The 14,948-nt window shown below is 47.6% G+C and overlaps 1 protein-coding gene across 1 annotated transcript in view; it reads left to right on the top strand.

Moving 5' to 3' along the window:
• Window positions 1-1,105: 1,105 nt before the first annotated feature.
• The window catches only part of FGF5 (fibroblast growth factor 5), a 29,386-nt gene continuing 15,543 nt past the window's right edge, over window positions 1,106-14,948 (top strand). Inside the window, exon 1 of the mRNA XM_024212440.1 lies at window positions 1,106-1,430. Coding sequence (XP_024068208.1) covers window positions 1,106-1,430 — 325 coding nt within the window. The remainder of the gene's footprint in view (window positions 1,431-14,948) is intronic.

Raw genomic sequence — 14,948 nt, 5'->3', positions numbered from 1 at the left:
AAGGTATATTTCTCCGGTAAATGACAGGCGGGCGTTGCATACAGAGAAACGCGCTATTCTCAGGTTTCTTAAGGTTGCATCCCGTGTGCGCATTGTCATCAATCATTCAGTGTGGTCCCCGGAACTGCAGAGCCGCAGGGAGCGACAGCTCCCACATGTCTGCTGCCAAGGGGCAGCGGGACCAGGCCACGCACCGGAGTGGTGCTGTATGCCACGCACGCCCACGGGGGATGCCTGGACGCCTGCCTCTCCGGATGGGCACGCGCTGAATAACACTTGCACGGATCTGTGACACGGAAGGTGAGCGAGGAGCACTTTCCCCCGGGAGACGCACCAGTGGCGTATCTAAGTGCCCCTTGCGTTTTGCAAGCCACCCCCAATTCCGAAGTTAGCCCCCCCTTTCCCATTCAGCCCCCACCCCCCAGGCAGCTTGGCAGAGCATCGCCAGCCGGAGTGGAAGCTCTCCCTTGGGTCCCTAATGCACAGCCCGCCCGAGCATCGGGAAAGCCCCACGGGACCCCCACTCCGCCGCGGGTCTCTAGGAATCATTTGGGGCCGGTGCTTAAAATCCGAGCCGGCATCTTTAAGGGGGAGGAGGGGAATGAATCCCCCCCCTCCACCCCCCAACCCTATGGCAGCGACCCAATCCGCCGCCGCCTCTCCGGGGAGCCCATTTTGCCGTCCCCGTTATGAATTATTTGCAGCCTTTGCCCTTGGATAGGAATTAGCCCGCTGGTGCGTGAAGAGCCGCTGGCGCAGCCGGGCCTCTGGTGCGATCCGCACCCCTCCCCCCCCAGGGCCCATGGGTGCTGCTTCCCCTCCGCCCTTCGCCTCTTCCTCGCGGGGCCACGCAGGGCTCCCCCAGCCCCGCAGCCGGGAAGCGGCGGATGGAGGAGAGAGCCTCCTTTCGGCTCCAGGCGTGCACCGACCAGTGAGATCACCCGGGTTATAAATATCTCCGTGTGCCAGCGCTGCGCTCCGGATCTCCCTCGCGCGCTGCAGCCAGGGGAGCTATGCCTGCCCAGCGCAGCTAGCCCGTGCCGCGGCGCAGACCGAGCAGGAGCCTGGCTCGCAAGATGCGCTGGGCACCCTCCCGGCTGGAAGAATGAGCTTGTCCTTCCGCTGCCTCCTCTCCCTCAGCCACCTGATCCTCACCAGCGCCCTGGCGCAACTGCCCCCCGGAGCGCAACGCGGGCAGGCGGCCAGTGCCAGCAGCTCCAGCAACACCTCCTCCGCTGCATCACCTTCCTCCCCCTCCTCCTCCTCCGCCTCCTTGGGAGCCCAAGGAAGCGATCCGGAGAGAAGCAGCTTCCAGTGGAGCCCATCCGGGCGCAGGACGGGCAGCCTCTATTGCAGGGTGGGCATTGGCTTCCATCTGCAGATCCACCCGGATGGCAAAGTCAACGGCTCCCATGAAGCCAATCTCTTAAGTAAGTTCCGTTCTCTGCCCTGGGACGGCCACTGGGCCACGGGGGGACCGACAGCACCAGGGGAGCAAGGAAATCCTTCCCGGCGCCTGGGTCTTGGGTAGGATTCCCAATCCCTCCCCATGCGTGTAGCTGGATCTATCCCTCCCCATGCGTGTAGCTGGATCTATCCCTCCCCATGAGTGTAGCTGGATCTATCCCTCCCCGTGCGTGTAGCTGGATCTGTAGCGTGGTTTGGGCTGGCTGGGGGCAGAGGCCATGTTCTGCCTTTATGGCCTCCTAAAGATCAGCTAAACCCGAGCCCAGCAACTGGAGCGAGCAAAGGTAAACATGCCAGATTGTCTTCCCCGAGCTGGGGGTTCTTTTCTGTCCTCATGTGAGCCTTTTTTTTTTCCTACTCCGGGCTAGAGATTAAGCAAAACAACACAAATCTGCGTCAAATAAATGGTAATTAGAAGAAGTTGTAAACATACAACTATTTGATGGGACAAATACCAGCAGTGATGGTAATTTAAACCAGGTTGAACAGTGATGCGAGTACGCTAGAGAGAAGCTAAGTGCAATTATCTTGTGATGGCAGCAGTGCGTGTGTGTGTGTGTGTGCGCTTTCCTGTGAGGGAAAGTGTGTGTGTGTGTGTGCGCGCGCGCTTTCCTGTGAGGAAAAGAGTTATAAGAAAAGTTCAGAGAAAGGCCAGGCAATAGAGAGAAGCAAAAACGTGTATTTGGACTACGGGGGCAGAGCGTTCATAACGCTATTTGCATGCAATAAGGCTGGTATGTCACGTTGCAAAGTTGGGCAGAACTATTACTACTATTTAAAAAAACCCAATAGAATGGATTTCACCCTAATTTCTCATCCTCACCGAGTACATTGCCCCAGGCGGATACGCTCATTGACATGTACTGTGAGTAAAGGCACAGGATCTGGCCCTGCAACTAGCCTTGAACAAGTAAACCTGGGTTTCATGTCTCTGCTTAACGTTTTGACTTTACCTTTGCCACCGCCGTGTGTCTCCTTTCATTCATTTTGACTCGTTAATAATGGATTTGCTGCGCCGAGGCCGGATCCCATTCCCCCGGAAATCACTGAGATACACCTATGACTGTGCGAAGCGATGGGTCGGGCCCCAGCCTCTTTGCCTCTGTGGGGAAGAACTTACTCATGTAGCCAACCAGGAAGGTTTATTCTACTGTTGCTAGCTGAACTGTACATGTGTGTGTGTTTTATAAGTGCAAACTTTAATTCCATAGCTTCATCTAATCTATCTTCACACACACACACACACACACACACACAAACACACACTTATATATATGTATATTACATGGGTATAAATGAGATTCAATATAGATTAGGTGGCTATAAATATACATAGATTAGGTGTGTTGATATAAAATATTCTCAGGCCTGTGGTATGCAGGAGATCAGGCTCGTTGATCACACCGGTCCCGTCTGGCCTCGGAATCTGGTTATAATTTAGATAGACACTGCGGGACTAGATTATATGGGTGTGAATTTGGCTAGTTGCAGACTATATGAGTATCAAGAGCTAAAGACGACTGAGATGCAGGCCGTGGGAGCTGATGTAGGTTCTGTGGCCCTACATCAGCTCGAGACTAGATGGCTCTAGATGATGGATGTCCATGTCACTCGGATCGAGACTCGGTGGCTGTAGTGAAGGTTTGCACTGGTCACTAGCGCGCAGTCTGTATGGCCTGGTCCTTCGGGCCTCCTGCTCCCCGAGCGGGTTGCTGCCCCGAGGGGCAGGGAGTCGCAGAGAGCTCGGGGCAGTAGCTAGTGCAGCTACTCTGTGAGCGGCCGGGGCAGCGGGATACAAGGCGGAGAGCCGAGGAAATGCAGCGGGAGGACAGGACTGGGGGAGCCCGCCCGCTGCCTCTGTGAATAACGCAGCGTTACCGCGCGGTAATTTCAGAGCTCAGCCCCCTGCGGTGGGCTCCACATCGGAGAGCGCCCGGTGACCGCGGGCCCCTGGCTTTCAGCCGCGGAAGGATCGGGCCCGGGGCCCCAGGGTGGAGCGAGCCTGCGATCGCTGGGCAGGGACAGGGAGCCGCGGCGAGGTTGGGGCGGTTGAAGCGGACGCGGCCCCGGACAGGTGCAGCCCCTGTAGGAAGCCAGGGGCGCAGAGTCCTTCCGTCCGCCAGCGGCCTAGTGCAGCTTTGTTTGGGTTCAAGGCTCTTCCGAATGGAGCGGCGCCTCTGGCTGCTGGGCTGGAGCAGGGGGACGCCTGATGATGGGTGGCTGGGGGGGAAGGGAGCCCCGTCCCCTCCCCAGGAAAGCACCCAGTCACCCAGCTGTCTGCCTTGCGCTAGCTCAGCCTGTGACATCCCTCCAGTCCTCCCTCCGCCGGTGCCTCGCCCTATTGCCACTGGGCCCTTGTCTCAGCCCCCTATTCCCCCGCCCCCAACACACGGAGAGAGGCTCCTGGGCTCCTCGGAGCCTAGAGATCCCTATGAGGAGAGACCCCAGCGTTTTAGATCTAAGCCAGGGCTCTCCGCGGTCGAGGAGGAGGAGGAGGGAGCAGACCATGGGGAGAAAGGGTATATAATTGGAGTGAGTCCCGCAGAACAGCTGGAGAGTCACCCGGCCCCTTTACCAGCCTATTGAAATAAGGGGGCGTGCAGGAAGGTGTCAGCTGGCCCAGAATTTGACCCACAAAGAAGAAAACGGTCTAGGACTACCGGGCAGGATTTTCAAAATAGCTCAGTGTTGGCTTAACTCCTCCCACTGAAATCACTGGTGAAACTTCCCTTGATTTTAATGGGAGTAGAGTTAAGGCATGGTGGACCGCGTTTGAAAAGGCCACCCACGGGAGTTAATTTATTTCCTGAAAATGCAGCGTTTTCACCTATTGTCCAAGTCTGAATAATACTCGACTAAGCCTTGTTTTAAAATCTGTCACGCAATGGGGCTCCCATCACTTTTCCTGAGACTTTCCTACAGTCTAATACGTTTTATGGTCAGCATTTCATTTATTTATTTGCTGTTACTCATCCTAAATTTTTCAGTTTCTTGATTTCATTTTATGTCTCTCTCCAACTGATTGCCTATTTTGGATTCTTTCCCCTCAGCTGTAACAGTTTACCTTTTCCCAAGATGAATCTCTTTATGTCTCTTGGGATTCTTATCTCCCCTGTCTTTACTGGTGTTCACAGTTTCACTCAATTCATCTGTTATTTTCATAAACCCACTGTTTATTCCTTCATCCATATCATTAAAGAAGAAACTAGATAATATAGGATTTGGTAATACCTAACACATGTAGATAGTGCTTTGAAAATGTAAAGGACTATAGGGTATTCAAAATGTCCTTTTTTTAAAAAAAATGTGACTAGGTAAAATATTACCTTACTCAACAGATCTGCTCTCCTCCAGTATTCAAAATCGTAACTAATTATTACTCCACAAAAATAAGTGTGTACTACTTGTTAGCCTTGGACAGCCAATACAGCTAAACCAGCGGGAATTGTGTTCTACTTCTACAAGTGCATCAGCAACAGAATTGTGCTCTAGGTTCCAATCAGTTACATCTATGCAACCCCAGTGAAAGCAATGGTGTTACACACTTGTCACCAGAGGCAGAACTGGCAGACGACCTGGCTGCACAGGTATCACTGAAGGAAGAATTTTGCTGCCAGAACCTCTATTACAGATGATTGTGCACAAGAGGGAAAGAAACCAGTTTGATTTTTGGTTCCTGGGTTCCATCTGCAAGGCTGGTAGTAAGAGAAAACATCATTTTAATAATGACAGGTTTCAGAGTAGCAGCTGTGTTAGTCTGTATCCGCAAAAAGACCAGGAGTACTTGTGGCACCTTAGAGACTAACACATTTATTAGAGCATAAGCTTTCGTGGGCTACAGAGCTTATGCTCTAATAAATTTGTTAGTCTCTAAGGTGCCACAAGTACTTCTATCATTTTAATAGTAAACAGTACACATTTGATATGGAAATAATGAAGAGACAACAAACCTGGAACCCTTCAATATCATCTTTATAGTCACTTTTCAGAACAGAACCCCATTTCATCTAATGAATCCTCCGAGCAGCCATGTGATGAAGCAAATATTATTAGCCGCATGTTAGATCTGAGAAAATTGAGGTAGAAAGTTTAATAGCTGAGCAACTCCAGTTGATGTCAGTGGCAATTGTGAGTGCTCAGGACCTCTGAAAATGAAGCTACAAGCAAGAGATTTTCAAAAGCACTCTGCACTGGCTTAGCTCGGCTCCCATTGAAGGAAATGAAAACTGAACACTTTTGAACATCACATTACCCCAGATGACTCACCCATACCTAAGTCACAAGCCAGTGGCAGTCACTATTAGACTTTAGGAGTTCCTGACGTCTATTTCCATGCTCGAACCACTAGACCATACTGCCACTTAAAGTCCGAACAGATGCGTCATGTTTTGTCCTGTCTTTCATAACTTCCTACTTATAACTTTGTCATTCTTTCCTTTTTTATGTTTTGTATTGTTTGAGTGAAGCAACAAGATACTTTTGTTTAAACCTAAAACTCAGGAGAAATGCGAATACCCATCTCCTCCCGGAGGAGCTCCTGTCTTGCTGTTATTGGCTTTGACTACTGTTCAGGTCTTACTATACTATTACTGCGCAAAAGTCCTATTATTGGAAATCAAAATGTCAGAAAGAGCTGGTGGTGCTTTAAAAAGAACATTAAAAACATAGGGTGTGGTTCTGTATCACCTCTGGATGTGGAATGCTGGTTGACTCAAGTGGGAGTTCTGCTCAAAGAGCACTTACAGAATCTGGCCCATAGTAAATAATTTAGGCCCTGATCATGCAATCAGTTCTATTCAGGCACAGGGCTGCACCTGGGCATAGCTGATTGCCTCACATTCTATCCACATTCAGTGTAATTCTTCCTAAAAGAAAGGATAATTTTGTACTAATTAATAGCAGAACTGTACTAAAAACTGTGATAACATCTCATATTCTGTCCTTAACTCATCACATTTTTTTTATAGTTATTGCACCTTACAGAGGGCTCCATTTGGCCATTTTTGAGGCTCATTCACAAAACCTAGAAGGTTGTAGGCATGACCAGGAAAGCCAAACTTATACTAGATTCTGTCCCTTTAATCTTTTCCAGGCATTAGTGTGTGGATCTGCCACTGGGTGAAGTTATTAGGTCTCTGTTTCAACTCATAGAGTTTCCAGCTAATGCACCTCTTGAGGAGACAGTGTTGGGGATTCCAGAGGAGGTGGCTGGGGAAGTCAGGCATCTGAACCCATTGATTCTCAGAATCAGTGGGGAAAGACGCACTCAGCCAGCAAAGGAGTGATCTGTCCACTGTTCTCGCCAACCTTCCTGTCCTCCTGGGAACATAGGTACTCCAGGAGTCATGCTGCCATTGGCTGTCCTGCCTACAGTTGCGCAAAATCACCAAGAGGGGTGCAGGTGCAGAGTGGAAATTAATGCTGCCAGGCTCAGCGTTAATTCCATGTGGATAGCCACATGGATAACCAGCTGCTCTTTAGCACCCTCCTAAACATGTTTCTCTTCCTCCCCTTCTCTTGATTCACAGACCCACCAGCCTGGTGGCCAAGTTGCTTCCCCAGGCTCTTGTGTATGGCAGCGAGCATGTAGAAGTGTGAATCCTTCTCCTTCCTGTCATCACCCACTCTTCCTCTGCAATACCCTCCTCCTGCACAGGTGGAAAAGGGGAACCAGCATCAGTGTTTGACCCATACATACATATACAACCCTGGCAATACATCTTAGATTGATGCTTAGACAAATAGAATCTCTAATTTCCTTCACTGGACATAATATACCAACTGCGAATAGTATACTCTGAAGTTCAGCCTTGTTTGTTCTGTTGCTTCTTACTTAGACAGGATCATCTTTAAAATGATTTGATTAAGACATGGAACATGTTTTCTTGCCCTGTACCCACAAATAAGGCTAAGATTTTGTCGTGGTTATTTTTAGGAAAAGTCACGGACAAGTCACAGGCAATAAACAAAAATTCACAGAAGCCGTGACCTGTCTGTGACTTTTGCTGCTGTGGCTCCATGGTTTCCCCCACCACTGTGGTGGCTGGGAGCTGTGGGGTTCCCCCTCTGGCCATGGCCGCTGGAATCTTGGGGGGAGGAGGGGCCCTCCGCCAATGGTGGCTGGGAGCTGCAGGGTGGCCATATTTCCCAAAGAGAAAAGGGGACACCCCCAGTCGCTCGCCCGATGTATCCACTCCCCTGTGTGAGGGTGTTGCCCATGGCTGGAACCCTGAGGAGGGCCCCCTCAGGAGTCTGTCACCTGTCCCTGGAACCTTGCAGGGGGCCCCCTGTTGCCTGTCACTGCTGTTGCTTGTCGCTGGAACCCTGCCAGGGCCCCGCTGGCCGCCAGTTCCAGTCCTGCAGCCCCTGGGGCTGAAGCAGAGAATGTCATGGAGGTCTCTGGAAGTCACGGATTCATTGACTTCCATAACCTCTGTGACATAAACATAGCCTTACCCATAACTGAGGCTTCATCACACAAGCTGCAACATAGGAGAGCATCTGAGATACTCATGGCCAAAGGGATATTTTGAGTGACTGAAGCTCATCATCAGAATTCTTCATCAGGGAAGTTCCAAGATCCAGTGTGTTTTCCTGAAGCCTCCTAGGGAGATGTGAAAAGAGGGTCATGAATTTCAGAGGCATTACACAGACAGGGTTGTTCACACAAAAAGTAAAGGTCCATAGACTTGCCAAATAACTGCGAAGGATCCATGAGCAGAGGAGGGCCCCTGTGCAGAGATCACCCTGTTCTCAGGTGGAAGAGGGGCCGTAAGCTACTTCCACAGCCACATTCCCACCTTCTCAGTGACCCGGGGAAGGAGGGTTCAAAGTTCTACAAGTGGGGAAGGTCTGAGCCAAGGGAGTGAAGTCAAGAAAACTCAATAGACATGGGGTGTGAGGAAAAGTACTGCCATGCATTAAAAACTGGCCAAGAGACAAGAAATAGGGATTAGTTTTGAACATGGCAAAAGGTTAATAGAGGGGGCCCCAAGGATGTTGTTTAATATATTCATTAGGGAACTGGAAGAGGGGTGGACCAGCAGAGTGGCAAGTTTTTCAGCTGACCCTAAATTATTTGAGTATATCAAGATTAGAGAAGATTCTGAGGAACTTCAGCAGGACCGTATGCATCTAGATTAATGGGTCATATGAAAGATGGTGTTGACAAAGGCAAGAAAATGCACATTGCAAGGAATGGGTTGAGCATTTCTGGGTTCTGAATTCAGTGTAACCACTCCAGAAAAAAGACCTGGGTGTTATTGGGGGAAATAACCTCAGCTGAATGTGCAGCAGCATTCTAAAAAGGAAACAAAACATACAAATGGATGAAGAATGGGATAGAAAATAATACTGAAAATATTATAATGACATTTTATAAATTGATGTTCTGCCCTCACTTGGAATATTGTGTTCAGTTCTGGTCACACCATATTAAAAAAGGAGTACTGGAAACAGAAAGGGTTCAGAGAGAAACAACAAATGATCAGAGACTTTTTTATGAGGAGAGATTGAAAAGACTGATATCATTTAGTCTAGGGCGGAAATCAGAAGGACCTTAGTCTCAAAAGTTTTTCCCTATAGGTGGACCTTAGGGCTCCCCAGGGACACAGGGGTTCACTCCCATAGAGCAGTTTTTAGGATGAGGGACTAAGAGGCAGCATTATAGAGGTACACAGAATAACCTATGATCAGGTGCTCTTAACTATCTCTTTGGAGAATTCAAGAACAAGGCAATATTCAATGAAACAGAAAGGTGACAAATTTACAGTTGGTGAACAGAATGTGTTTTAAAAACAGCGACTAATTAATGGGTTGAGTTCATTGCCACAACACATCACTGAGGCCAAAAGTTTCAAAAGTGACAAGTGATATTGAGTGCCCAACTTGAGACACTTGAAAGAGGTCAGATTTTCAATAAATGCTGAACACTCACCCCCCTCTGAGGTGTCTCAAGGTGGGCACCCAAAACTTGAGGTACACAATATCACTAGTGACTTCTGAAAATCTCCACCTAAGAGTTTAGTAGGATTCAGGAGAAGGTAAGATGTTTATATGGATAATGAGCACATGCACAGTGACCGCCGATAGGTTAAATACATTTTTTAAATAAGCAAAATACCACATCAGGTATAAATCACCCACTAACTCATGAGATTTAGGAAGCAGATTCCCAAATGAGCAGGTAAATCCATAATTGTCCATTGATGGGTTGTTTCAACTTCATCGGAAGCACGTGGTATTGGCTAATGTCAGAGACAGAATATCAAACCACTGGTTTGATCTAACTCCTGTGTTCCTAGGCATTGGCTGGGCGGGACCAGGTGGCTTGAGGGGAAGTGCACTTTGTTAACCCACATACCCTGCACAAACACAAGGGGAAAGGGTTGCATTTACTTCCCAAACCTCTCCATGTAAGCGAAGCCCAAGAACAGATGTAGTAGAGGAGCCTCCTGCAAAGAGGCTCCAACAGAGCTGTGTGGCCAGGAAGTGGTGGGGCAGCACCGGGGACCCACGCCTGGATCCTCAAAAGTATTTAGGCTCCTAACTTCCATTGATATCAATAGAAATTAGGAGCCTAAATACCGTTGAGGATCTGAGGCCCAGACCCAAAGGCAGGCACATGGTCTCAGTGTCAATGCTGCCTGCAGATCATGAGGCTTGGGAGGTAGAACCGTTGCTTGTTCTATGCACCTTGCACAGAGTTTATTTCCCCTTTTAACCTTCTTCTGTGGGTTTTTGTCATGGGAAGTGGTGATCTGGTCCTGTCTCCAGTGTGTTTCATCATGGCTACAAATCTGCACTGGTTGTCACCTATGAGATTGGCAACTGCTTCCATTTCACTAGGCTACACGCTATCTCTGATCCACAGCACAGCTCCTACATAGAGTAAAAAAACGGACTGAAGGCAGCAGATGGCCTGTTATATTGGCTCAAAAACTGTCTGTTTCAAACAGCAGCGTGCAAATAACTTCTCATGTTAGGTTATCTGTGCCTTTTTGGGTCACATAAACCATAAAAGCTGAGAATATGCAGAGCTGGGAGGATGGAAGAACCCAAGTGAATCAACAATTCTGTGGTCTACTCTTCTAATGCAGAAGTTATGCTAAAGCTAGGAGAGCTGCAGTGTGACTGTGAGGTCAGAAGAGAAAATACAGGGCCCCCTTCTAGCCAGAAATATGCTTGTGTCTCTCCTATTGAAATCTGTGGAAGGATGTTCTAGTCCAGGGGTCAGCAACCTTTGGCATGTGGCTCGCCAGGGTAAGCACCGTGGGGGGCCGGGCCGGTTTGTTCACCTGCCACGTCCGCAGGTTAAGCCGATTGCGGCTCCCACTGGCCGCGGTTCGCCGCTCCAGGCCAATGGGGGATGCGGGAAGTGGCGGCCAGCACATCCCTCGGCCCACACTGCTTCCCGCAGCCCCCATTGGCTTGAGACTGCGAACCGCGGCCAGTGAGAGCCGCGATTGGCCAAACCTGTGGATGCTGTAGGTAAACAAACTGTTCTAGTCAGAGAGAGCATTGGACTGGGATTCAAGAGACCTGGGTTCAGTTCTTGGCATAACTACAGACTTCCTGTGTGAACTTGGGCAAATCACTTCAGCTACCATCTGCCCCAGTTTCCCTTCTGAAAAATGGGCATAATATTTCCCCAACTCATAGTGGGGTTGTGAAGATAAAATCCATTAATGATCATGAGGTGCTCAGATGCTACAGTAATGAGGCTATAGAAGTACTTAGATAGACACATCATATATCTGAAGTTGGAATTGGGCCCTTGCTATATAAGATATCTACATTTCTAGATCATACAGGTTGCAATTCTTAGGCTGAAAAAGGTTAAGGATGGGACAGGTACTGTCTGAACGTGCTTCTGATACAGAACTACTCTGTCCTTAAATCTGAATATCCTTGCTGATGTGGGTTCAATCAAATCTCAAAGGCCCGATCTTGTATTTTTCTTGTATACCAGAACTCCCCCTGAAATAAAAAAGAGATGTGTATGCTCAGGGATTGCAGGATCAGATGGGAAGATTTAGGATATTCCAAAATAGCTTTATAAAAGTGGGTCTATTTTATTCATTTTTCAAAGCATATTGTAACCCGAATATTTCCATGGGCAAAGTTCTCTCTTAATCAGAAAGGCGTAGCACAGGGGTTCTCAAACTGGGGGTCAGGACCCCTCAGGGGGTCACGAGGTTATTACATGGAGGGTCGTGAGCTGTCAACCTCCACCCCAAATCCCACTTTGCCTCCAGCATTTATAATGGTGTTAAATATATAAACAAGTGTTTTTAATTTATAAGGGGGGGTCGCACTTAGAGGCTTGCTGTGTGAAAGTGGTCACCAGTACAATAGTTTGAGAACCACTGGCGTAGCAGCAAGCATAGCACGTTCCTCACATATATTTATGTGCAACACTATACACTATTATGCAGTATTGCACCATTATGTAGTTTATATAATTTCTTCTGGCACAAATTATAGTGGGATCAACAGTGCTGCTGATCAATTCATTCAGTGGCTCTTTGCACAGGGAAACTATTGATTAGGCTTTTAGAGAATGACGATCTTATATAAAATGAATTGTCAAGCATGCCTGTATTTTGGGGGGTCAGATTCTGATTATTTATGCCAGTTTGAAACTGAAGTAACTTTATTGACTCAGTGGAGTCACTCCTGATTTACACCAGTGTAAGTGACATCAGAATAAGGCCCTCCGTGTAGTGGGTCAAATTCTGATTCAATTAATTGAATTAAGGATAGCAAGATTTGGCCCAGCTGAAGTGACCTTTGAAGGTAGAAGTTGTACGGGGGACTCTGGCCTCATATGCCTTTAAAGTGAAGTATCCTAGTCATTTTAAGCATACTTGACATAGTTGAATTAATATACAGTAAGGATCAAATTAATCCCTTAATTGATAAACAGAACTCCCATTGTCATTAGGTGTTGAAATCATGGATGCAGGCCAAATATGGTCTTAATTTTGCATCATATTGCATGAAAAACTCATAAGAATAATATATTTTCCTGGTATTTTTAATATTTTTTGTTCTTAAAAATTTGGCATAAAAATGTCAACTGACATCAAGAACTAATCTCCCGTTTTTTTCTCTGAGTTTTGGGAAGGGAAAAGGAAATCTGAAAAAACATACTTTTTTTTACCAGCTCAGTAAATGTCTTTATAGATTACATTTTTTCATGTGCGTGTATGAAAAATCTGTGTACAGCAAGCTGAAAAGTTACAGTCTCATAAATTTTCAACAGCCAAAATAAGATAGCCCCCCCAAATGAGGCTGTATGGATGTAGAACAGAAAAAAGGAAATATTACTGATGAAAATAAAGGGCCTGATTCTCCTCCAACTTACACCGCATTTACACAGTTGTATGTCCATTGACATCAATGATGTTATTCTTGATTTACACTAGAGTTAATAAGTGCAGAATTAGGTCCAAATTGTATATATACCCATTTGCTTTTATACATACATATGTATTTTGGTTTGTTAATATATAAACAGTTCAATTCACTTGCAGGGAAACCTGGGCTGTAGTTCCTTACTTGTGGAAAGTCCACCTGAAGAGGAGAATGGGGAGATCGCAGAAATGCATGGTGACTAAAACCTCCACTCTCCAGGGGACCCAGAGCTGGTTGTCCCAAGCAAATAGTGGATGGTGCTGGGCAGAGAGGGAACATGAATAGGATGCTCAGGACAACTGATCCAGTCCATTTCCAGGGCAGCTGGTCGGTACCTATGGAGACATGGCTCCAGGATTTCATAACCGGAAGAGGTGGGGCCTTTAAATCCCTGGGCCCTTTAAATCAAGATTTAAAGGGCCCGGGGCTCCAGCTGCCGTAGTGGCGGCTGGGAGCCCCGGTCCTTTAAATCACCCCTGGAGCTACCAGCTGCAGAGGCGGCCAGGAGCCCCGGGGCTCGGGGGAAATTTAAAGGCCGCCGCTACCTCCTCGGGCCCTTTAAATCACTGCTGGAATCCCCGGCTGCCGCTGCTACCTTGGGGCTCTGGCAGCAGGACTCCAGTGGTGATTTAAAGGCCCCGAGGCTCCCCGCAGTGGCCGGAGCCCCGGGCCCTTTAAATCACTGCCCGAGCCGCTTCCGCTAGCCAGGGGCTCTGGCAGTGGGGTTCTGGTGGCAATTTAAAGGGCCCGGGGCTCCGGCCATTGCCGGGAGCCCCAGGCCCTTTAAAATCGCTGGCCAGGGGAAGCCAGTCCTGGTATGGCACGGCGTACCAGCTCTTGCCGGTATGCCGTACTGGACCGTACCGGCTTACTTTCACCTCTGCATGACTCTGAATTAAAACTGCCTTCCCCTGCCAGATTCCAGCACCTTGCTTTGGACATAACTTCTCCATCTAAAATGAACTGGCCAGACCTGGCACAGAAGGAATCAAATTGCAACCTCCCGACCCAGCAGGAGTGACCCAAGTCCATTGTAATTAAAATAACAAAAAGCACCAATGCACAAAAATTGTTGTATGCTTATAAGTATTTTAAAGCAATCCCTTTTTTAAATCTGGAGCTGAGCAAACAAAAAAAGAGCACCAACAAATAATAATAAAAAAACCTTGCTGAGGTCAGTAGATCTACTTTTGACATTCTATAACAGTGAGCTTCTCTTTGCAGAGCACTTAGTCAGCCTAGAAAGCCACAAAGTCCTCGGAGGGCATCCTGACCTTTCTTGGTTTGGTCTGTGACATTGCATCCTCACAACACAGTGTCATCACCTATTCAGGCAAAGCAATGAAGCAAACATTGCAATGCCATGTCAAGTGCCTGCTTCATGGTTACTTTGTGGCTCTCTGGGATGCCATTCCAAATAATATCTCCTATAGTTCTCCACTCTCCAGATGCTTGAAGGGACAGTGAATGACCCCATCCATTACTCAGTATGCGTTACACTGTTTCAGTGTCTCAAGCAGCACTAGTAGCACTCTGTGGTAAGTACTCTGCTAATTCTGGCTAAGGTCAGTCTTGCAACTTTAATATGGGCTCCAGTGGTCTAATCCAACTCCCATTTAAATCTGCCATTGACTTCAGTGAGAGTTGGCAAGGGCTCTCCATGGGCTAGACACAATGCCCTGAACAACCACATGGTGCTCTAGAGCTATAGGGGAGGATTGCTTTTTGATGTCTTTAAAACCATTTCCCCACCTACTGTTTTGCAAAGGGGTGTTTAAATTATTCCATCTCAGTGAAAAGAGGATGCAGGGAAGGATTGTTTCAGGTTTGGGGTGTATACTTTACAGATGAGTCACAATCAAAACACCAGATCTGAACATCCCCAAAGTTTGCAGTATTCAACATTTGGATCCAAATTGTGAGTCCTGAGCACATAATTTATGTATTTATAAAGCGAGAGCTAGAGGTGTCATATTATTGTTGTTATTGTTTTAACCTCAGAAATAAAACAGAATTTACAATTAAACTGATTACTCTGTATACATCAGGTAATAAACTCACTC

Source organism: Terrapene carolina, unplaced genomic scaffold, assembly GCF_002925995.2.
Source record: "Terrapene carolina triunguis isolate 2854851 unplaced genomic scaffold, T_m_triunguis-2.0 Scaffold136, whole genome shotgun sequence".
Taxonomy (NCBI): domain Eukaryota; kingdom Metazoa; phylum Chordata; order Testudines; family Emydidae; genus Terrapene; species Terrapene triunguis.
This window is presented reverse-complemented; position numbering and strand designations above follow the sequence as displayed.